The sequence below is a fragment of the Esox lucius genome, chromosome 11 (assembly GCF_011004845.1).
Source record: "Esox lucius isolate fEsoLuc1 chromosome 11, fEsoLuc1.pri, whole genome shotgun sequence".
Classification (NCBI taxonomy): Eukaryota; Metazoa; Chordata; class Actinopteri; order Esociformes; family Esocidae; genus Esox; species Esox lucius.
Genome location: NC_047579.1, coordinates 41,264,684 through 41,287,675, shown reverse-complemented (window position 1 = coordinate 41,287,675; position 22,992 = coordinate 41,264,684). Strand labels below are relative to the sequence as shown.

General features: G+C 41.5%; 1 protein-coding gene across 3 annotated transcripts; it reads left to right on the top strand.

Annotated features, from left to right (window-relative positions):
* The first annotated feature begins 532 nt into the window (after positions 1–532).
* Positions 533–22,389, top strand: LOC105013305 (plexin domain-containing protein 1-like). Of its 3 annotated transcripts, XR_828231.3 has the most exons (15): positions 533–720; positions 14,715–14,875; positions 15,631–15,774; positions 15,883–15,952; positions 16,136–16,258; positions 16,344–16,462; positions 17,085–17,184; positions 17,480–17,575; positions 17,718–17,799; positions 17,883–17,943; positions 18,047–18,170; positions 18,999–19,034; positions 19,126–19,283; positions 19,688–19,785; positions 20,215–20,285. XR_828231.3 is itself a non-coding variant. In XM_010874746.4 (14 exons), exons 1-14 carry the CDS (start codon positions 645–647, stop codon positions 20,332–20,334), a joined length of 1,470 nt encoding a protein of 489 aa, XP_010873048.2. In that variant the 5' UTR covers positions 534–644; the 3' UTR covers positions 20,335–22,389. The 3 variants fall into 3 exon arrangements, 2 of the variants coding, with proteins under 2 accessions (XP_010873048.2, XP_019906193.2); XM_010874746.4 differs by lacking the exon at positions 19,688–19,785 and having other exon boundaries at positions 534–720; positions 20,215–22,389; XM_020050634.3 differs by lacking the exon at positions 19,688–19,785 and having other exon boundaries at positions 634–720; positions 14,634–14,875; positions 20,215–22,389.
* Positions 22,390–22,992: the final 603 nt, after the last annotated feature.

Below are 22,992 nucleotides of genomic sequence, written 5' to 3'. Positions count from 1 at the left end.
TTGTTCTCAAAGAATTACACAATGTACAGTAAATATTTTGATATTTAATATATTTCCTTAATTGAGACCTGATGTGTGATTTAAATGTTCCCTGAATTTTTTTGAGCAGTTTATATTCACTTTTTCATATATAAAAAAATGGAATGGAGAAACTATTTGATGGTACTTATTTTCTGCAGCAGTCCTGTCTAAACACAGGGAGGCGCTATTTACTGTTCATGGCTGGAAGGTGCAATGGCATGCATGAACCTTTTTTCACTACTTATTGCCACAGAGAAGAGCAAGGACTGCTAAATGATTTCTGATTATTTTCACTGGAATCCTGTTCAAAAGATGGATGTAATGTAGCAGGACAGAGGAGCACGGCAAAAGCAAAAATGATGGATTGAAAGCACAAGAGGGGCAGGACATGGGAGAAAACTTTCATCTCAGCTCTGCTGCGCCCCATCAGTTGATCTGTCTTTGTGGTCACCATGGCAACAGAAGGACAGCATTGAGAGCGTGTAAGTGGGAGAGAGCCTTTGGGGAGGGAGGGAACTTACAGGATGACTGGGACCAGGGGAAACTGTGTTGTTAAAGCAGAACAGAGAGAGAAGGAAGAAAACGAGGGATAAAGCCGTGGGTTGTTGTCATCACGGAACAACATGTGTCTCGGTGCACTGCTACTCCTTTGTCTCTCCCAGGCAGAATTGGGGAAAGTTTGGGCTCAGCAACAAACAGGTATGTTCTCCATCTAGCTTATTATAGTAATTTACCTCCTCTTTTCTCACCTTATCGTCCCTTTCTTCACCTGTTGGCCCCCTCCCGCATGAATCCCTCTCTCCGGTTTCCCTATGTGCCCCCCAGGTCACTAACATCTGTTACTTTCTTCCATACAATGTAATCTAATTAAAGCATCCTATTCTCTTCCTGTCTCATCCTTTTACATGTCATCCTCTCTTCTTTCCTCACACCTCCATCATGTCACAGCAATTTATAATCAAAGGAAAGAACACATTTTTCTCTATAACATAAACAGGCATGTATACAGTACATATCATCTCTTAATATATACCTCCTGGCTTTAATGACCTAGGGACAGATGTCCTCGGTGACAATGCTTGCACTAATTTGTATATGGAAAACAGTGTGTATTCATGAGTGTTTTCAAATAGGCATACCCATATACTTTTTTGGGGCACAAAAGTTAATGACCTAGTTCACCATGAAAGTTTAACCATAACAAAATACTATTTTCCAGAAACATGCACGCAAAGATATGACTCAGAATAACAACCCACAGAACAGCACCGCTTCTGCTTAAAATTAGATCTGGACATTTTACTGCCTCGATCTTTGCTTTAGAAGTCTGTCAGTCCAGGGTGGGAGAGGGGAATCAAAAGAGAAAAAACACTTGAGGAATGGAGCCATAAAGGAGGTCCCTGAAAAAGGACAAATTGTCTGTTTTCATGTGCTTGTGTTGAACATGTATTTTTGTGTTTTAGTGTGACCGCATTGAGGTGGGATAGACAGAGAGGGCTGCATGCATGACATTGTGATATCTTCTGCTTTGTAAAGCCTTTTGTGAGATTTAGTTAATACATGTTTGCACCAGTAAACACGCCACTGATTGGCCTCCTCACTTCTCAATAAATCCTAATGTTACCATAACCAGACCCATCACTGCTTTCAGTTCTCCCTCTCTCTCTTCTTTGCGAGACAGCCCATGATTCTGGAAGTAACTGTCACCTAAAAAATTTGTTGGATTTCCCTTTACACTGTTGACTCAATTGATAGTTTTATATTTTTCTCCAATATTTCCTAAGGACAGGATTTCTTCCCATTTGTCCTTCTCGGATATGATCTGCCACCTTCAAAACATCCGCTCTTCACTGAGCTAAAATATTTGTCCTTCTCAAACTCTTTTTACTTGAATCATACACAAAAGCTATTTGAAATTGGATCATGTCAAACCTAAGATCTGCAATATCTAAATAAAATTATAAAAACAGTGAAGGATAAATATGTATTGAAACACACTGACTGCTGACCTCAGAACCTGACTCTCTGTCTCTTGTCCTGTTGAGAATTTAACTTAAATTACTTTTGTCTGGTCCAGACATTTAGGTGCCAAGCCTGAAAAGATAATTTTTTTTAAAGGTTACGTTCAATCTCTGTGACCAAAATCTAAAGAAGCAATTTCATTGTTGTGGAAACTTGCAACAGCAATTGTGAGGCCCTTTTTGACATCTGTGCAGACACTTCTGACAGGGAAAGATTTGTGGAGTAGGGACAGGAAGACCAAATTACCTAAAATCATACATTTTGTTTTTTGGCAGAGTTTAAGAAAGCTATTTTCTAATGATGTGATGTTGTCATTGGGAAAAACATAGTTCAACCCTGATCCTCACTGAGACGCCTGACTTAGTTTCATCATGGGCTTTGTCTTATCATAAAAGTAAAAACCAAATGAATCTCCTTTACCTCATACACTCAGAGATTGGGTTTCACCCTGACAGAGGAAGTGTGAGGTCATCACTCATCTCTTGTTTTCCTAATGAGATCTTGTTGCTTTTTAGGATTGACAATCACTTTTTCAGCATAACAGCCCTGACCAGCTCCACCATGTACATTTTCATGTTTCACGCCACCCACCAAGTCTTACTAATATTGGAAATGGGTCCAAATATATTTCATGTGAAGACATTTAGCTTGATTGGCAACATACACGACATTGAGACCATTCCCAGTTGCTTTCTGTTGGCGTTCTAGATTATATTTTAGCCTTTTAGTGATTTTGGCAGACGCTGTTATCCAGAACTTACAGAAGCAATTAGGGTTAAGTCCCTTGCCCAAGGGCACAGTTACATTCTCACCTCGGCAGCTGGAGATTTTAACCAGAGTGGCCTAACCACTAGGCAATCTGCCGCCCTGGATGGTTGCTGGTTCCTCTTGTGGGTCTGAACCCACAATTACTACTGCAGCTGTAGCGAGTGGGGGTGTTTGTGTGTGCATTCGGTATGTGTCAGGGTAAAAACTTTGCTGGACTCGCTTGTTAAACATGAATAACAACCTGGGGCACAGAGCCTAATATTGACATACATTTCAATGATCTGCCATAATAACAGCTGAAGGAAAACATTTCACAACATTACGCAATAAGAACATATTTTGGTCAGCAGTTTGCAGAGATTTCAATTCAGGTATGATGCTGTGTTTGTATGTATATGAGCTGCCAAACTGAGTGGAGTTGTGGAAGTAAACTGTGCCCTGTGTCTGATCCTAAGCCAGCCCTGGCAGCCTCTCCCAGGCAGGAAAGGGTGTGCCTTCTCACCCCCGGTCTCACTGACCACTCTAAGGAACAGGCCTAGAAATAACGGCTGTGGTTTCATGGTACCGGGGTTTTAGTGCTCAGAGCTAAAGACGGTTTGTCTGCCTATCGGCCAATGACAGTTTGCCGTTCAGCCCTGAGTGTGGGTGACATTCCCTCCCGTTGCATTTGTTTTGTCTGGACCCATTTCAGTCCTTTTAAATTGTTGTGCCTGGCCTTTAACCGTCTCAGACAATTAAAGTGAATGAAAGACGGTACTTTTAACTAGGTGACAAAAGACTGTTTTTAAACAGACCCAGACCTTCAATGTGATGGCCTTTCATTCCAAACACAGCTTGTTTATGTTGAAGTACTATTCATTCTTGTCGTATCATCTGTCATAAGGCATTCCAGTACATGACAGCTCGTCCCGGGGTGTTGCTTTAAAGACATTCTTTAACACAATAGTCAGTAATTAGTCACACCAGCCTAAGTCTTAACGGTTCTTTATCCTCACCCTCCCCCATCTGGGAGGTGACCCCACTTGGAGTACTCAATTCACTGGAAAATGGGCTGACGTCGCCTCAGAAAAGTCCCGCCTCATCACATCCCCATAACATGCTGCTGTCCTGGCAAACAGACAAAAGAACAGGCAAAAACAACGCAAAAAAACACGTTTCTGCTCAAAGGGAAGAGTAAGGACACAAAGACCATATGTCACTAGTGACTTGACCCACTATTGCTGTGCTCTCAGAGCATCTTAAATAACGTAGTGCCCCTCGTATCACCTAGTGTCCAAATGTATAAGTCCCGGATTAGAGGGTTGCAATGAAAAAGGAGTGGAACTAGCTTTGAGGTCCAGAGTTGAGTACCCCTGATTTATAAAATCAACAGTTACAGGGCGTCTTCAAAAAGCCGAACAGTGTTGTACACATCGCACTGATACCTGCAATATGTTGGTCATTACATTACAGCGAAAAACAAATATCACTGAAACCCCATGCAAAACAGCTTCTCCTCAGAGATGTGTGGGTGTACAAGCATGAATGGCTCATTTGAAGTCCTGCTACGCCATCTTACCAGGGTTTAAGTATTTGACTAGTTAATCATAAGACTATTTTTCCTAAACACCCAAGTGTCTTGTGTGTTTCTGAGTGTCTTGTTAGCCAGTCTCACTTCAGGTCACAACACTGATAGATGGCCTAAGATCCTGTAGAATTAATGGTTACCCAGTCCTGATGCAGCAAAAGACAGGCACCCCACTACACCGAACCACTGGTATAAGGTTCCTACAGTGAAGTGCAGTATTCCTGAATCTGTTCATTTAAAATGTTCATGTTCTAAACGAGTAATGATTTCCACCTTGCATCCCATTTCTGTCTTTGATTATTTTGGCTCATCCAAATATGGATGAGCCGAGGCAAGGGAGGCTTGCCGGTCCCTGGATGTCACTGCAGTGTACTCTGTGACTTCCTTGATGATTTACACCTTGGAGAAATTCTCTCGGAAATGACGGTCCTACACGCGTAGTACAAAACAAACAAGTATTTCGTAATGCCTGCTGATTGAGCTCTGATGTGCCTCTATAATGAGTGTGCGCTAACAACGTCACTGATAGTCAGGGCTGATGTGACTTATTTGTATTAGGTAGGGCTGGCCCAAATCAGGCTTGGTAATTAAACAAAGTACTCAAACAGCTGACCCTAATTATCCCTATCGTTACACTGACTTAGAGGGGGATAACATTTTCCCCACTTGATGACAGCATGTATGATTACAGTGCATACTAACAAAAATCAAACACCCCCAGACTCCCTCTAAACCTCATTCACAGCACTGTATATTGTTTTCTCTAATTGGTCTTGACCAATTATATTAGATCAGAATAAATTGCGATGTCAAGGGCTGACGTTATTGGGCGAATAAAATGAGAATTGGCCAGCCTAACTTCTGCATCCCAGAGAGGCCTTGAGCACCTTATAACAATGAGGACCTTGTCTTTCACAGTCTGTTTTTCAAAGCATGTCTCCATACCCAGTATTACTTTCAAGCTGTAACAAAACAAAGGGTGATGACAAATATCATATTCTGGTTGCCTTTAATCATGTGCAACCTTGAGAAAATAAGACCTGATGCATTCAACAGTTCTGGGCTGTGCTGGTGGGGTGAATATATTGCCAGTAATGCTGGACTGCAAGATGACTCTCTGGGTTAGAATGTCATTAAGAACTGGTGAAGTGATCACTAGAACAAAACCCACTTTCATGGGGAGAGCAACTGGCATATTTTCCCCTCAGACCTTCATTCCACATATTTTAGGATGAGATGCATCAGGGTAACACTTAAGAATATGATATAACCATAAAAACAACTTTTTCCATCATTACCAGTGAACAGTTCACCCACCAATTTGTTTATTGCCATTTAATGTAAAAAGCAACAAAAACAAAAAACAACACACAACCAGCATCAAGTCAAGGCCAACACACATCCCACTTGAGGTTATTTCAGCGTGCGGTTTAGGTTTCTGTTAACATTCTAACCTCAAGCATCTTTTTAGACTAGCAGTCACAGGGCCCACATCACAGGGGACGACAGGAGACCAGTGTAGTGTCAAGCAGGAATCTGATCTTTCACTCTAGGTAAGTTGTACCAAAACACTTAGAAGGTTTAATGAAGTGACCTGATAATCAAGAAAAAGACATGGAGCCTACAAGGTGGCACAGCAGCACACACCACTCTTACATAGCACCAAACTGGCCATCGAAATCACCTAGCCACTGAGTGAAGAGTGGACAATAAACACGTCAGTATCTCGCGGGTAGGGTGGAGGCCACCTCAGCAACCAGCCCGTTACTTGTTGGAAATGTGTAGAGCATTTCCGACCGGAGACAGCATACATTTTTGAAAATGATCTGCATTCCACAGAATGAGCAAAAAAAATAAAAAATTTTAAAAACTAACTTTACAGCAAACCAAGATATCTTAAAATTTGGGCTGTAAACCTCCGGTTACTATGATACACTTTAGCTGCTACGTCGCATTTCGATTCCACTCCATTGTGGAAGGTGTTAATAGAAACTGACATCCGGCGCAACCTAACAGAGTACAAAAAATATAAACAAACGCAGGCGTTAACATGGACGCTTAATTTAAATCGTGCTGGTTAATATACAATTATTTAAACAATTAAAAGCTGTCAGCGACGATTTTACGTCAGTCAATGATTTAAGTTTGTAGCCTCCCTAAAAGTATTTCTGTTTCATTAGTTCGATCAGTACACTGGATCTTAGCGTTGGGCAGTCCAGGTCTTTTCGGTTTGCGGGTTTCTCGTTAGCTCACTGGGCTCTGCAAGACGGCACTTTTCACCAGTGCGTTTCGGTTCACAAGAAAAGACGTTCAAAAAGACCTACAATTAAGCGGTATATGCTACCCTTTCCTGAAGTCGGTCATGCACGAACGTGTGCTGATATCAGGTTAGTTACCGATATCAAGTAAAAGAGGAACAAATGTTTGAGTACGGGGTTTCGAGCAGGATCATATCGGATCCGCCAGTTACCCAACTCAGCTTGTTCTGCTCAACCAGTTTCTTTCCGGAGAAAATCGCCAGAGCAGCAGAGACGAACTCTTCGCGGTAGCCATGCTAACCACGGCATATTCATGGCGGTTCCACCGGGAAGAGTGAGCTTCACAGAGTGAATTTCTTTGCTTTTTTGTTTGCCATACGCTTACCGTCATTCGAACACTTCCTGTCATTTACTGAAAGCAAAGGACAAAACAGTAAATGTATAAGTACAGGAAGGAGACAAAAATTAGGGTTAGAAAAGACACTCTGCTTGAAGCGGGAACCATGAGAACACGCTTATATAGTATAAGTGATGTCATAAACACGCCCACCCTTTCAGACAAAACATTCCTAAAAGGTGCGCAACCATAAGCTGTTTACATCAGGGAGCGCAAACTTTTCGGCTTGGGGGACACATCATGTTCTACATTAGAAGAAATGATTGTGTTGCTAGTCATATGCTTTCCTGTACTCCTGGGTCTATCCCCAGAGTGTCTTTTGTAACAATAAATACAAGCCTGCATTCTTGTTCATGTTTTGATTCTAATTCTCTCAGATAAGAAAGTGCAATGCCAAAAAGAAAATTTGGAAGTAGTCAAAGTTGACCTCTCTTAAGCAAATTCTGAATACTCTGAATATTCTACAGAATGAATACAAATATGTCTATAAACATGGTTTAAAGGAATGGTTCATTCCAAAATAATATGTAATAGCATAAATTTAGATGACTTAATGCAATCCCCCAAAAGTGTGCCAGACAGCATCAGGTTTTCAAGATGGATCTTGACAGCTTGCAACTTTATTCTATAGAAATGTACATGAACCAAAAGAATGTCTAATGTCCTGTGCACAACATTCTGCTGTTATAAATCATAGACCTCAATCTCACAAAGAATGCAAGATTGGCAAAAGGCTTCAGAAATTAAATGTAGCATACACAAAAACAATATATTTTTTTCGCCACACGTCAAACACTTTGAAATATAGCCAGAAGAAATACCGACATAGCAATGTCTGACCCCTGGCAACAAAAGCAATGGCAACAGATAATGAGCAGACTGCACAAAGAAACTCGACTAAACACTGTCTGGAAGTTACCGTCAGAAATTTGTCAGCAACACGTGACACTGGAGGGCCATCAGAGCAAGTGTTCAGGGGCCTGTTTTTAGATGCGTAGGTTGGGCCCCCCTGCTTGCTGCCTACCGCTCAAGTACCACAGAAGAAACCAACTAGACGCAACATAACAAAGTTGCCAGTGGCCTCACCTAAATCACAAATCTCATGGTGTAAATCTCCCATATGTGAGTCAAGCCGGGTAACGGATATGCTGAAACAATCGTATATCTAACAAATACATTTAAATCACAAAAATTTACGTATGACAGAGCGCAGTTTGGAGAGAGATGCATACTGCATTCTTACAATAAAGGCCACTTGTCTCAATGTTTTAAATTAGCTTTCAGAAAAAACTAAACTAAATAGCATAAACCGTGTGTTTAATCGGCCGAACCATCACAAAATTAATGTGAAAAGTTATGACTATTTGGTCTAATGGCTGTTGTGGGAATCGAACAGGCATTTTCCTGTCTTTTGGATACATTTAGGTTTGATATGTATCCAACACAATTTAGATCAGATTAACCCTTATCTCTAGCATATTTTTAGATTAGCTACTGCCTTGGCCATATCCAAAGAAGAAAAGAAGGGCATGACCTGGTTAAGATTGACCTCGGATCCCACTCGGGTTATGTAGGTATTTTACAAAATCTGACAGATCTTGTGGGTGTGTCGGATAGGAAATTCATGGATACAGTTCACCTCAGATATACATTCCAGATCCCACAAAGACTTCTACTCCGGCACCCATAAACTGTGTGGGTTTGATATCCGCCTGCTCCTGCACTCAACTTTTCAACTTTCCAAATTTGCCTGTTTCTCTCTCTGTCTCTCTATATGTATACAGTTAGGTCCGGAAATATTTGGACGCTGACACAATTCTCATAATTGTAAGCCACCACAGTGGATTTGAAATGAAACAATGGTGATGCAATTGAAGTGCAGACTTTCAGCTTTAATTCAAGGGGTTGAACAAAAATATCATATTAAACGTTTAGGAATTGCAACCATTTTCATACACAGTCCCCATATTTCAGGATCTCAAATGTAATTGGACAAATGAAAACAATCAAAAATAAAATGTTCATTTTTAATACTTTGTTGAGAATCCTTTGCTGGCAATGACTGCTTGAAGTCCGGAGTGCATGAACATCACCAAACGCTGGGTTTCCTCCTTTGTGGTGCTTTGCCAGGCTTTTACTACAGCTGTCTTCAGTTGTTGTTTGTTCGTGGGTTTTTCTGCCTTAGGTTTTGTCTTCTGCAATTGAAACGCATGTTTGAATGGGTTGAGATCAGGTGATACAGAATATTCCACTTCTTTGCCTTTAAAAACTCCTGGGTTGCTTTTGCAGTATGTTTTGGGTCATTGTCCATCTGTAATGTGAAGCGCAGTTTAATCAACTTTGTTGAATTAGGCTGAATCTGAGTAGACGATATCCTTATACACTTCAGAATTAATCTGTCTGCTTCTGTCTTCTGTCACATCATCAGTAAACACTAATGGCCAGTGCCATTTAAAGCCATGCATGCCCATGCCATCACACTGCTTCCACCGTGATTTACAGATGATGTGGTTTGCTTCGGATCATGAGCCGTTCCAAGACTTCTCCATACTGTTTTCTTCCCATCATTCTGGTACAGGTTGATCTTAGTTTAATCTGTCCAAAGAATGATGTTCCAGAGCTGGGCTGTTTTTTTTAGATGATTTTGGCAAAGTCCATTCTGGCCTTTATATTCTTGAGGCTTATGAATGGTTTGCACCTTGTGGTGAACCCTCTATATTTGCTCTTGTGAAGTCTTCTCTTTATAGTATACTTGAATAATGACATGCCTACCTCCTGGAGAGTGTTCTTCACTTGGCTGGATGTTGTAAAGGGGTTTTTCTTTAGCATGGAAAGGATCCTACGATCATCCACCACTGTCGTCTTCCGTGGACGTCCAGGCCTTTTTGTGTTGCAGAGCTCCCCAGTGCGTTCTTTTTTTTCTCAAAATGAACCAAATTGTTAATTTGGCCACTCCTAATGTTCCTGCAATCTCTGATGCAATTTTTTTGCAGCCTTAAGATGGCCTGTTTCACTTGCATTGAAAGCACCTTTGACCGCATGTTGTGTTTACAGCAACAGCTTCCAAATGTGAATGCCACACCTGGAATCAACTCCAGACCTTTTACCTGCTTAATTGATGAGGAAATAACAAAGGAATAGCCCACACCTGTCTTTGAAACAGCATTTGACTCAAATGTCCAATTGCATTTGGTCCCTTGAAAAAGAGGGGCCTACATATTAAAGAGCTGTAATTCCTAAACCCCTGTTCCAATTTAGATGTGAATATTCTCAGATTTAAAGCTGAGAGACTGCATTTTAAGCCCAAATTCATTATTTAACTGTAACTTTAATATATTTTGGTAAACAGCTAAAATAAAATTTCCGGAACTATCTGTAAGTTTTTTTTTTACATTAAAACAACATCAAATTGATAAGAAATAGAGTGTAGACATTGTTAATGTTGTAAATTATTATTGTAGCTGGAAATGGCAGATTTTTTATGGAATATCTACACAGGCGTTCAGAGGCCCATTATCAGCAACCATCAGTCCTGTGTTCCAATGGCACGTTTTGTTTGCTAATCCAAGTTTATAATTTTAAAAAGCTTATTGATCATAACTAAACCATTTTGCAGTTATGGTAGCACAGCTGAAAACTGTTGTGGTTGTGCTGATTAAAGAAACAATATAACTGGCCTTCTTTAGACTAATTCAGTATCTGGAGCATCAGCAATTGTGGGTTTGATTTTGAAGCACAAAATGTCCAGAAACAAAGATGTTTCTTCTGAAACTCGCCAGTCTATTTTTGTTCTGAGAAATGAAGGCTATTCCATGTGAGAAATGCCCAAGAAACTGAAGAACTCGTACAATGCTGTGTAGAACTCCGTTCACAGAACCAGCGCAAACTGGCTCTATCCAGAGTAGAAAGAGGACTGGGAGGCCTCAGTGCACAACTGAGCAATAGGACAAATACATTAGAGTGAAAACCAGCGAAACACCAGTCTCAATGTCAACACTGAAGAGGCGCCTCTTGGATGCTGGCCCTCTAGACCAGTGGTTCCCAACTCCGGTCCTCGAGTACCCCCAACAGTACACATTCTCGTTGTAGCCCTGGACAAGCACACCCAATTCAACTCAATGAGAGCCTTATAATTAGTTGACAAGTTGAATCAGCTGTGCTTGGCTGGGGCTACAATGAAAATATGTACTGTTGGGGGTACTTGAGGACCGTAGTTGGGAACCACTGTTCTAGACCGAGCTGCAAAGAAAAAGCAATATATCAGACTAGCCAATAAAAAGAAAAGAATAAGATGGGCAAAAGAACATAGACACTCGAGAGAGGAAGATTGAAAAAAAGCTGTTATGGACAGAATAATTGAAGTTTGAGGTGATCAGACCACAAAGAAGAACATTTGTCAGACGCATACCAAATGAAAAGATGCTGGAGGAGTGCTTGACGCCATCTGTCAAGCATGGTGGAGGCAATGTGATGGTCCGGGGGTGCTTTGGTAGTGGTAAAGTGGAAGATTTGTTCAGGGTTAAAGGGATCTAAAAGAAGGAAGGCAATCAGTCTATTTTGCAATGCCATGCCATACCCTAAGGAACGGCACTTCAAGTCTATCCAACTTGAGGGAGATGCTTCAGCAAGGATTGGGTGAAATCTCTTCAGATTACCTTAACAAATTGAGGTCTGCAAGGCCGTAATTGCTGGAAATTGAGGATTTATTTGGCAAAAGCAATGTTTTAAGGACACAATTATTATTTCAATTAAAAATCATTATTTCTAACCTTGTCAATGACTATATTTCCTATTCATTTTGCAGTATTTCTTATTCAAACAAATTTCATATATTTTTTCATGGAAAACAAAGACATTTCTAAGTGACCCAAACATTTGAACGGTTGAGTTCATATATTTATATATATACAGTGGGGAGAACAAGTATTTGATACACTGCCGATTTTGCAGGTTTTCCTACTTACAAAGCATGTAGAGGTCTATAATTGTTATCATAGGTACACTGCCACTGTGAGAGACGGAATATATAACAAAAATCCAGAAACTCACATTGTATGATTTTTAAATAATTAATTTGCATTTTATTGCATGACATAAGTATTTGATCACCTACCAACCAGTAAGAATTCCAGCTCTCACAGACCTGTTAGTTTTTAAGGCTTTATTAACTGCACCTGTTTGAATGGGAATGGGAGAGGAATGGGAGAAGGTCATGTGGTCTGATGAGACAAAAATAGAGCATTTTGGTCTAAACTCCACTCGCCGTGTTTGGAGGAAGAAGAAGGATGAGTACAACCCCAAGAACACAATCCCAACCGTGAAGCATGGAGGTGGAAACATCATTCATTGGGGATGCTTTTCTGCACAGGGGACAGGACAACTGCACCGTATTGAGGGGAAGATGGAATTTTGTAAATATTTGAGTATATCTTTTCATGTGACAACATTGAAGAAAATAACTCAACACAGCCATTAATGTCTAAACTGCTGGCAACAAAAGTGAGTACACCCCTAGGTGAAAATGTCCAAATTGGGCCCAATTAGCCATTTTCCCTCCCCGGTGTCATGTGACTCATTAGTGTTACAAGGTCTCAGGTGTGAATGGGGAGCAGTTGTGTTAAATTTGGTGTCATCGCTGTCACACTCCCTCATACTGGTCACTGGAAGTTCAACATGGCACCTAATGGCAAAGAACTCTCTGAGGATCTGAAAAAAAGAATTGTTGCTCAACATAAAGATGGCCTAGGCTATAAGAAGATTGCCAAGACCCTGAAAATGAGCTGCAGCACGGTGTCCAAGACCATACAGCAGTTTAACAGGACAGGTTCCACTCAGAACAGGCCTCGCCATGGTCAACCAAAGAAGTTAAGTGCTCAGCTTCATATCCAGAGTTTGTCTTTGGAAAATAGACGTATGAGTGCTGCCAGCATTGCTGTAGAGGTTGAAGGGCTCGGGGGTCAGCCTGTCAGTACTCAGACCATACGCCACACACTGCATCAAATTGGTCTGTACAACAACAAAGCCCGCAAACAGTTTGCTGAAGACAAGTAGACTAAAGACATGGATTATTGGAACCATGTCATGTGGTCTGATGAGACCAAGATAAACTTTTTTGGTTCAGGTGGTGTCAAGCGTGTGTGGCGGCAACCAGGTAAGGTGTACAAAGACAAGTGTGTCTTGCCTACAGTCAAGCATGGTGGTGGGAGTGTCATGGTCTGGGGCTGCATGAGTGCTGCCAGCACTGGGGATCTACAGTTCATTGAGGGAACCATGAATGCCAACATGTACTGTGACATATTGAAGCAGAGCATTATCCCGTCCCTTTGGAGACTGGGCCGCAGGGCAGTATTACAACATGATAATGACCCGAAACACACCTCCAAGAAGACCACTGCCTTGCTAAAGAAGCTGAGGGTAAAGGTGATGGACTGGCCAAGCATGTCTCCAGACCTAAACCCTATTGAGCATCTGTGGGGCATCCTCAATTGGAAGGTGGAGGAGCACAAGGTCTCTACCATCCACCAGCTCTGTGATGTCGTCATGGAGGACTGGAAGATGACTCCAGTGGCAACCTGTGAAGCTCTGGTGAACTCCATGCCCAAGAGGGTTAGGGAATGCTGGAAAATGATGGTGGCCACACAAAATATTCACACTTTGCGCCAATTTGGACATTTTCACTTCACTGTACTCACTTTTGTTGCCAGCGGTTTAGACATTAATGATTGTGTGTTTTGTTATTTTGAGGGGACAGCAAATTTACACTGTTATACAAGCTGTACACTCAGTACTTTACATTGTAGCAAAGTGTCATTTCCTCTGAGTTGTCACCTGAAAAAATGTAATCAAATATTTGCAAAAATGGGAAGGCTGTACTCACTTTTGTGAGATACTGTGTATATACATAAAACAGCAAACCAAAATAGAGTCTGTGCTGTTGTCATCATCGGCTAACAGATGACTCCAATTTGTCTCAATCTGTCATTTCTGGACAAATGCAATTATGGCCGCTGAAGAACAACAACTGGAGATATCACACTGAGGCTCAGCCAGATGTATTGTGGCCTCAGGCGGACTGATGTGAGACGACTTGTTATCTGATAACTGCTGAGGTCTTCAGTGGTTTGTCCCACCTAATCTCAGAGGATCTTTAATCCACAGTTTTTTTTGTTTGGATAATGTTCAAGCAGAATGCAGCAGAACATGTGATATGTAGCCTTGGGAACCCGCTTACAACTTTGGATTTAGAAGACAGAACATAAAAGCCCATGAGATATGCAAGAGGAGGAGAGAGAAATGAGAGAAACTCGCAGACATACAAACATTCCTCGTGGAAATACTGGTCTGATATATTAGAATTAGATGATGGGTCAGCCAACAAATCTCTGAGTCTCTGTGTGTGTGTATTTGGGGTGGGGGTGGTAACTCTGTAAAAAGGACAAAACATTTGAAATGTATACCACTATTTTCTCACAGCCTGAGATATGTTGATGCTATGTTAATATTCAGCCCACAATAACCAACTCAAGGCATGGAGTAATACACACTTGATCTGGTTCAGAGCGATGTGATAATGGAAAGCAGATGCCTGATTTCCTTATAGTGTGAACCGGCAGGTTCGAATACAGGTCTTCTGACTGGCACTGACTTGACCCGTGTCCCTGACGCGCCGTGCTTTGGACAGGCATGCTTTGGAATGACGCAAATGGACACCAGCACGAGATGCCACCACAGCCAAACATGGCTCCCAGAGAACAGAGGCTGAGCTACACCAGGGTGGTCAGGGAGGCTGTGGGAGGAGCAGTGACCATAGACACCCTACCAGACAACATGACACATCTAGTGGTGAGTGGAGCCTCTAGGGTGGGCCAGATGTGTACGAATACGGGGGAAATGCATGTTCAATTCTTTTCGGGGTAATACTGCCCCCTGCTGGCCGTATACTGAACAGACAGAGAATGTTGAAGCGCTTTACCTTAAGCTACGTACTGTGCACAAATCAAACTGCAACTTATTTACTTAACTTTGCGGCTGACATTTAAAATCAAATACATTCAGAGTTTCTAAAAGAGTTCTTCTTCCCTAATTTAGAATGCCAACTTGCCTTCTTAATTATTCCTTAGAACCTATCAGCCTTTGGAATACAATTAATAGAGCAGGCTTGGACCCTCTAATTCTGGTAATTTGACTGGCAAATATATAGGTGAGCTCATAATGAATGCCTGGTATTGCGATGGCACTCATGTCCTTTTATTTTACAAATGACAGTGCAGTCTGATACGTACCCTTCCTGATGTTAATTCCTATTGGTTTATTTGCAATTGCCTCCAGTACATTATGCCCCAACTGATTCAAATAGGGATGACCATTTTATTCATTCTAATTCTATGGAATCCGACACCTTTGTCTTCCTCCAGTTATATTTCTATATAGCACAATGGAGTCATAAACTTCATTAAGATGGTGCGTTTGTCTACATGGAAATGCATTCAGATGTAGTCTTCACTGTCAACACTGCTGGTCGTTGTAACATTTCCAGCCCCTCTCACACCCTGATTCTGTGTTCCCCATGCCGTGCCTATGTCTCCGGTCTCCAACAGGAGGACAACGGTAGGTATTACTCAGTGAGTTGGTTTGGCCCAGATGACCGACGCACTGATGAACTCTGGGTAGATCTCAACAACTTCCAGCATGGCCAAGTCAGAATGCATGGCATTCTGTCCAATACACACAGACAGGCTGCGGTGAGTTTGGCACAAAAACATGCATGCAGACACACATACACACACATACACACACATTTAATGTTAGACACACATTTAATTTTCTTCTCTCTCTCTTTTATTTTCTAGAGGGTTGCCCTCTCCTTTAACTTCCCCTTCTATGGACATAACCTGAGGCAGATTACCATAGCAACCGGAGGTACATTTAACTCCCCTTCGGACAGATGGTCAGTTGCCCATTCTCAGATTGATCCACTGATCATGTCTTCCTTTCTACTCTGCGTGTTACTGTCATCAAGCCTAAAAGGAAGGGTGAACCAGTGTAACTACTACCAGTTACTACTACTTTATCCATAGAACCCTGACCTCTGACCTTCCCCAGGTTTTATTTTCATGGGAGAGGTCACACACCGCATGCTGACAGCGACACAGTACATCGCCCCCCTCATGGCTAACTTTGACCCCGGCTTCTCCAAGGAGTCTACTGTGCAGTACATGGACAATGGTGAGCCGCAGGGTCAAATTTAGACAGCTTTTTGTGATATGACCTTTGACCTTTGGTTGAAATCTCTGCACTGTGCTGACCTCAGGCGAGTCATTTGTGGTTCAGTGGGAGCGGGTGAGACTTCGCGGGAGGGAGGCGGAGGGAGCATACACCTTCCAGGCGGCCCTGCACCACACAGGGACCATCACCTTCAGCTACAGAGATGTGAGAGACCCCCGCCATGGACGCTGATGAGCCTACTTAGATCCAGACACGTAGCATGTACCCCACATGTGTAGGGAACTACTTTGTGTGAGGATGACAAAAACTAGTAGTTTTGCATGTTTTATTGCACGTAGCTACTATTGTGCGTAGCTACGACAGCTGTATTTTCCATTGGGTATGGGGCTTTTAAAGCCTCTGTTTTGGAGGTTGTGTAGGCTTATGATGTGCAAAATCAGCATGGACCAGAAGGTCTCTTATGTTTTCCCGTTTACACACAAAATTGAGGCAGATCTTTAAAGATAGGGGCTAGTTCAGGGTACGATTTGAAAATATGCCAGTGTTTTCTAAAAACAAAATTTCCAAATAAGTAGCAAATATACAGCAAAACAGAGCAGCAAACAGACATAAAGATTAGCATTAGGGAAAATGTTCACCCATCTCTATAGCCGACTCCTAAGTAGTAGGAGTGTCTACTCTTAGTGAACACCTTCTGTAATTTGAAATAAAACACAAAAGTGAATATTGTTATCTAATTACAGCGCTCTAAAATGTTCCTGCATAAACTGTTCATGTCCTTGTTTCCCTGTTTCTCTCTGTTGTTCTTCGTCTCTTGTTCTGTCAGATACCTTTACCAGTGGAGATGATAAGTTCTCCTGAACACCCTGTGAGGGTAGGGTTGTCGGACGCATTCATGGTGAACCTGCCTTCCCTTCAATCCCCAGGTACACAGCTAGGCACAGCCAGAAGAGGACTGGTCACCCCTCTGAGCCTGGGTCCTCTCTAGGTTTCTTCCTAAAATTCGACCTTCTTAGGGAGTTTTTCCTAGCCACTGAAATTCAACACTACTGTTGTTTGCTCCTTTGGGTTTAAGGCCGGGTGTCTCTGTAAAGCACTTTGTGACAACTGCTGTTGTAAAAAGGGCTTTATAAATACATTTGATTGATTGATTATCCACTTATCTGATCTCAAATATTTTTCATGCAAATTGTCTGAAATCTGACATTATTTCTTCCCTAGATACCCAACGTCGGATGATCTATGAGTACCATAGGGTGGACGTTGATACAACCAAGATCACCAACTACTCTGCCTATGAATTCACTGCACTGCCTAGTAAGCAACTTCACTGAGTCTCTGATGCTGTACTTTCACCAAGGTCCAGTCACATCAGCCTCAGAGTTTCAATTAAAACTGGCAGCCGTCTTCTGAACCCCTCTTTCTCCCTCTCTCTCTCCCTCGGTCCGGCTGACTTCAGCCTGCCTTCAGCACGACAGCTGTGATCTCTGCCTCTCGTCCAAACTGACGTCTGGCTGTGCCTGGTGCAATGTCCTCCAGAGGTGAGCAGGAGAACATTGCCCGGACCTCATCCGGCCTAAAGGGGTTGTAGTTAATTTGTTTCAGACACTTTTGCCTGTTTCAGGTGCTCAGATGGAATGGAGAGGCACAGACAGGAGTGGCTGGACTACGGCTGTTCGGAGCAGGTACAGAGCGACAACGTTCACATGCTGCGCATCCACGTAAAATGACTCAGGGTCTGATGACCATGTCATGTTTAAACCTCAGTTCTTCATCGCACACATACAGGCCAAAGATGTCACCTGTGAGGACTATTCCCAGGAAGGACCAGATAGCTCTGTTTACCCTTCAGTTTTGCCGACCTCCATCACCACCCCCTCGGGGCCCCTGCTTGAAGGCCCTGCCACTCGTGGTAAGTCAAGCGGGTGAATTTGCCTGCCAGGGTTGGTTACATTTGGAGGATGGACATAATGCGTGTGCAATGATGTTACACTTCGGTTTTACAGATCATATTTCCACACTGTATGGTCAGAATAGAGAAAAATGTGTTGACGCATCATTAACCCCACAAAACCTGGTGCAAAAGCCGTTTCTTTTTCGCATTCCACAACTGATTTATCCTGTAAGCGGTTTTAGATTCACTTCAAATAAGGTCTGTGTTTTATTAAGGCTTACCAGGGATCAACGTTTTTGATAACCATGTAAATCTCGTCAGGACCGTTGGTTTTGCGTCAGTTCACTCTACTAAAAAATGGGCTGCTAAATATAAAAAGTTTGAAGTCCCCTTGTCCTATAGATGTTTACACACTTATCAAAACACTGAGGTGGTGTAAGTCAACACGTGTTGTTTGGAGTGGATAAAAAAATTGCTTTTCATGTTTCCCCTCAAAGTTTTATGGGGATGATATGATTCTTTTTTTTTTTTGTAAAAGCCCTTAAAAAAGATGCCTAGAATGTCAGCCTGTTTAGATGGGATGACACTTTTGGCCAATTGCGGGATGTCAAACGCCTGATCTGATTACAATGATTGTTCACCCAGGTAATGGGATGACTAACCACAAAGGTGCCTTTAATGCTCTAGTGGTCAGTGTTTCCATATTGCCAGCGCTTGACATAATTTGAGTGGCCTAGGAACTTAACAACTAAATGAGAATAAACAGAATCCTAGTTCTAGGAATTAACAAAGGAAGGAGTTTGAGTCCTAACTGCTCAGTATTGAAACTCATCCTGTTTCCTCCAGACGACACCAAACCAGTGATCCGGTACAGCAGCAACGGTGAGTGGATGTCTTCGTTCATATTGCGAATATATGGAGGTGTGTCACAGGATTCACACGTTATTTGTTGTTGTCTCTGTCTCCTGGTCAGATGTTGAGACCGGAGCCCCACGACCGCACGACAGGCCAGGTCAGACAGTGGTCATAGCGAGTGTGGTAGCTGCCGTGGTGGTGCTGGTGGCCCTGATCCTGCTGGCACTTTACATCAACGCTCATCCCTTTCCAACCTCCCCCATCTGTCTCCTGCAGGTTAGTATTTTATTCGATTTGTTTCCCCTTTATTCAACCAGGTAAGCCGATGGAGTGTCATTTCTCTTGTATTATGACTACCTGGCATTGTATCAGCATCAGGGCTCACATTCATTCACCTCTGTCAGCCTAGATTCCTTAGTGTTGTTGTCTGTTGTTTGTTGTGAAAATAAGAAAATATCTCATTTATATAAGTATTCAAAGCCTTTAGACAGTACTTTGGCAGCGTTCACAGCTTTGCACACCTGGTTTTGGGTAGTGTTCTTGGTTACTTATTTTGGATAGACTGTTAGCTCTAGCAAGAGTCTTGGTGGTTCCAAACTTCTTCCATTTGTCATTGATAACGTCCACTGTGCTACTGGGGACTTTAAATGCTTTAGAATTTTTTCAATAATCTTCCCTAGATCTATACCTGAACAAAAATCTCAGAGGCATACTTGGACATCATGGCTTGATTTTTGTACTGACATGAACTGTCAACTGTGGGACCCAATATAGACAGGTGTGTGCCTTTCTAAATCATGTCCAATCAATTGAAGTTGTTAGAGTCAATTATGTTCTAGACACATTTCAAGGATGATCAATGGACACAGGATGCTTTTGATATCATTTTCGAGTGTCATGGCAAAGGGTCTGAATACTTATGTACTTCAGATATTCATTTTCAATAAATTAGCAACATTTCAAAAAATATATTACAGGCACTGTATATTCCGTGTGTTAATATCTTTCTTTTTTGTCTATGTCAGTCTGCTTTCTTGGAGAAAGACCTGGAAGTGGAAAATGTCACCATTAGTTGACACATGTTGGATGTGAAAAATAACACTTGATTTGAAATCTATCTAGATTAGACTATATTACTATTAGATTCTAGGTACACTTCTCTCTCCGTCCTTTGCCTTGCTATAACCTGTGTGATCTTTTTCTAAAGCGACGCAACAGCCACTGGCCATCCATGAAGTTCCGAAAACAGGGATTTCAATCCAGCTACTCAGAAGTAGAGGTTGATGTTCATGAGAAGGAAGGCATCATAGAAGCTGGTCGGTGTTGATGGAACTGAGGAGAATCTCAGCGAACATAAATAAATGAGTAGGGGATTGAAGAGGGAACGTAAAGGCACACACAACTCTCCGTCTTGATTAGCCTCTTAAATTCATGTGTGACTGATATGTTACGATGCACAAAAACCAAGAAAAAAACCATGTTTCAACCTTCACCTACATTTTGTCCCTACCATTGCTGGCTCCGATCTGGGGGCTTTTATTCTGCTGCTCATGTTATAAGTAAAGGTGAAAAGGAGAAGAGGCCACTTTGGGGCTTCGTTAGAATTACATTTTTGCATGGGTGTGGAACGAACTGTCACACTCTGCATTTCCATGACCATATTTCTTGACATGCTTTATCATCAATGCAACTTCCTTATTATTGTACAGTTCATCTTTAAATGTTGGTTGCCTGTATTTGTTTTTTTGTTTAAAAGAATATGCCATGAATGTACTTCAGAATATTTATCCGATTTGTAGATTACCTCTCAAATTTCCAGGTTAAGTACAATGTTTTTAAGCAGTTTGAACATAATAAAGGCATTTGTATTGATGTTTCATTGTAATTTGAACCTAAATTTGGCCCTATAATGACTGCATTCTGACCAGTGAGATTTGTGGCTGCAGATGACAACCAAACCAAATGGACTTTCTGTTTTCCTAATATATGTTTGTCTATGTGGTAAACTGCAGTAAGATTGTGGGAGATTTTTTTTTTTTTATCGATTGTGGAGTAGAGAGTGTTTCAGATATTTCAGTGTGCATGTTCCAACATGACGATGTACTTCCACATTCTTTGGATTCGACAAAACCAAAAGGTATGGTTGTGATGGGCTTTGGTTTATAGTTTGACAAGAATGTTGTGAAGAGGAGAAAATGGGGTTATAAATTACACACACAGCTAACAAAGCTACAGAAGTGCAAAAATTAAAATAGAAGTGTTTGTGTGTTTCGGTATCAACACTGCCACACTGATGGGACTGAGGCTTCTAGCTACCTCTGAAATAACTGGGAGGCTTTTGTACTCTCTCTAATTGATGACTGTCTAGTAAAGGTGAAAGAACACACCTTCCCTCCTGGCACTGATTACCAAAACAATGACAAATAGTCCTTCAGTCCTTAGTATATTGGTAACAGTCAGCAGCAACTTATTTTATGCCAGCAGTGCACCGTTGAACTTTCCTATTGGGAAGACAGACACTGCATAGAGTAAACGACAGATCTAGCAGATTACAGTACTAGTCAATAGTAGATCAAGACAATAATAAAGGTATCACTCCTGAGTACAGAAGACATTTGAGGGAAAAGGACATGTACAAAATCATGAAATGTTTCAGTTTCACTCAAGGTCAAGAGGACATACAACTACAATCTATATAATAGTTTGGAACAGATTTTTAACATCCCAGTACTATTCCATCAAGTTGATGAACTAATAAAAATTGGCACGTCTATTCGTATCTTTCAATATAAACAATTCTATAAGATGCTTGCAAGAAAAAGAATGCTCATTGAGCTGTTAGACATGTGTGTAGACTGTCATGAGGAAATGGTTATTAAGTCATAGAATCAGTGTTCAGGTGAATCTACAAACTGTATTCCTAGAGGAACTGGAAAACGATGTTGAATATGATTATACTCTGAGTTGAAATATCTAGTTGTAGTCGAACATCTTCAAAGATTATCCACATACCGAGGTTTAAGAACCCTTTTGAGACATTACAGACAAACTGAAAGATTTTTCACAAGGATATTTGGCATTCTATTGGGAAAACATGGGGCCCATCTGTAGAAATCAGAGGACTGAAAAAAAGAACATTGAATACACACATACTTATATACAAGTCGGATCTGTTGACCATTAAGTCCTCCAGGTTGGGGTTAGGAAGGTACGGTTATGTACAAACCCGATTCCAAAAAAACTGGGACAATGTACAATTGTGAATAAAAACAGAATGCAATGTGGAAGATTCAAATTTCTACATTTTATTCCGAAAACAACATAGATGACATACCAAATGTTTAAACTGAGAAAATGTATCACTTCAAGGGAAAAATAAGTTGATTTTAAATTTCATGGCATCAACACATCTCAAAAAAGTTGGGACAAGGCCATGTTTACCACTGTGTGGCATCCCCTCTTCTTTTTAAAACAGACTGCAAACGTCTGGGGACTGAGGAAACAAGTTGCTCAAGTTTATGAATAGGAATGTTGTCCCATTCTTGTCTAATACAGGCTTCTAGTTGCTCACCTTCCTCTTTATGATGCGCCAAATGTTTTCTATGGGTGAAAGATCTGGACTGCAGGCTGACCATTTCAGTACCCGGATCCTTCTTCTATGCTGCCATGACATTGTAATTGATGCAGTATGTGGTCTGGCATTGTCATGTTGGAAAACGCAAGGTCTTCCCTGAAAGAGACGACATCTGGATGGGAGCATATGTTGTTCTAGAACTTGGATATAAATGATCCTTGGCCCAGAGAAAACGCCTGTGCTTCTGGATCCTGTTTAGATACAGCTTCTTTTTTGACCTATAGAGTTTTAGCCGGCAGCGGCGAATGGCATGATGGATTGTGTTCACCGACAATGTTTTCTGGAAGTATTCCTGAGCCCATGTTGTGATTTCAATTAGAGTATCATTCCTTTATGTGATGCAGTGCCGTC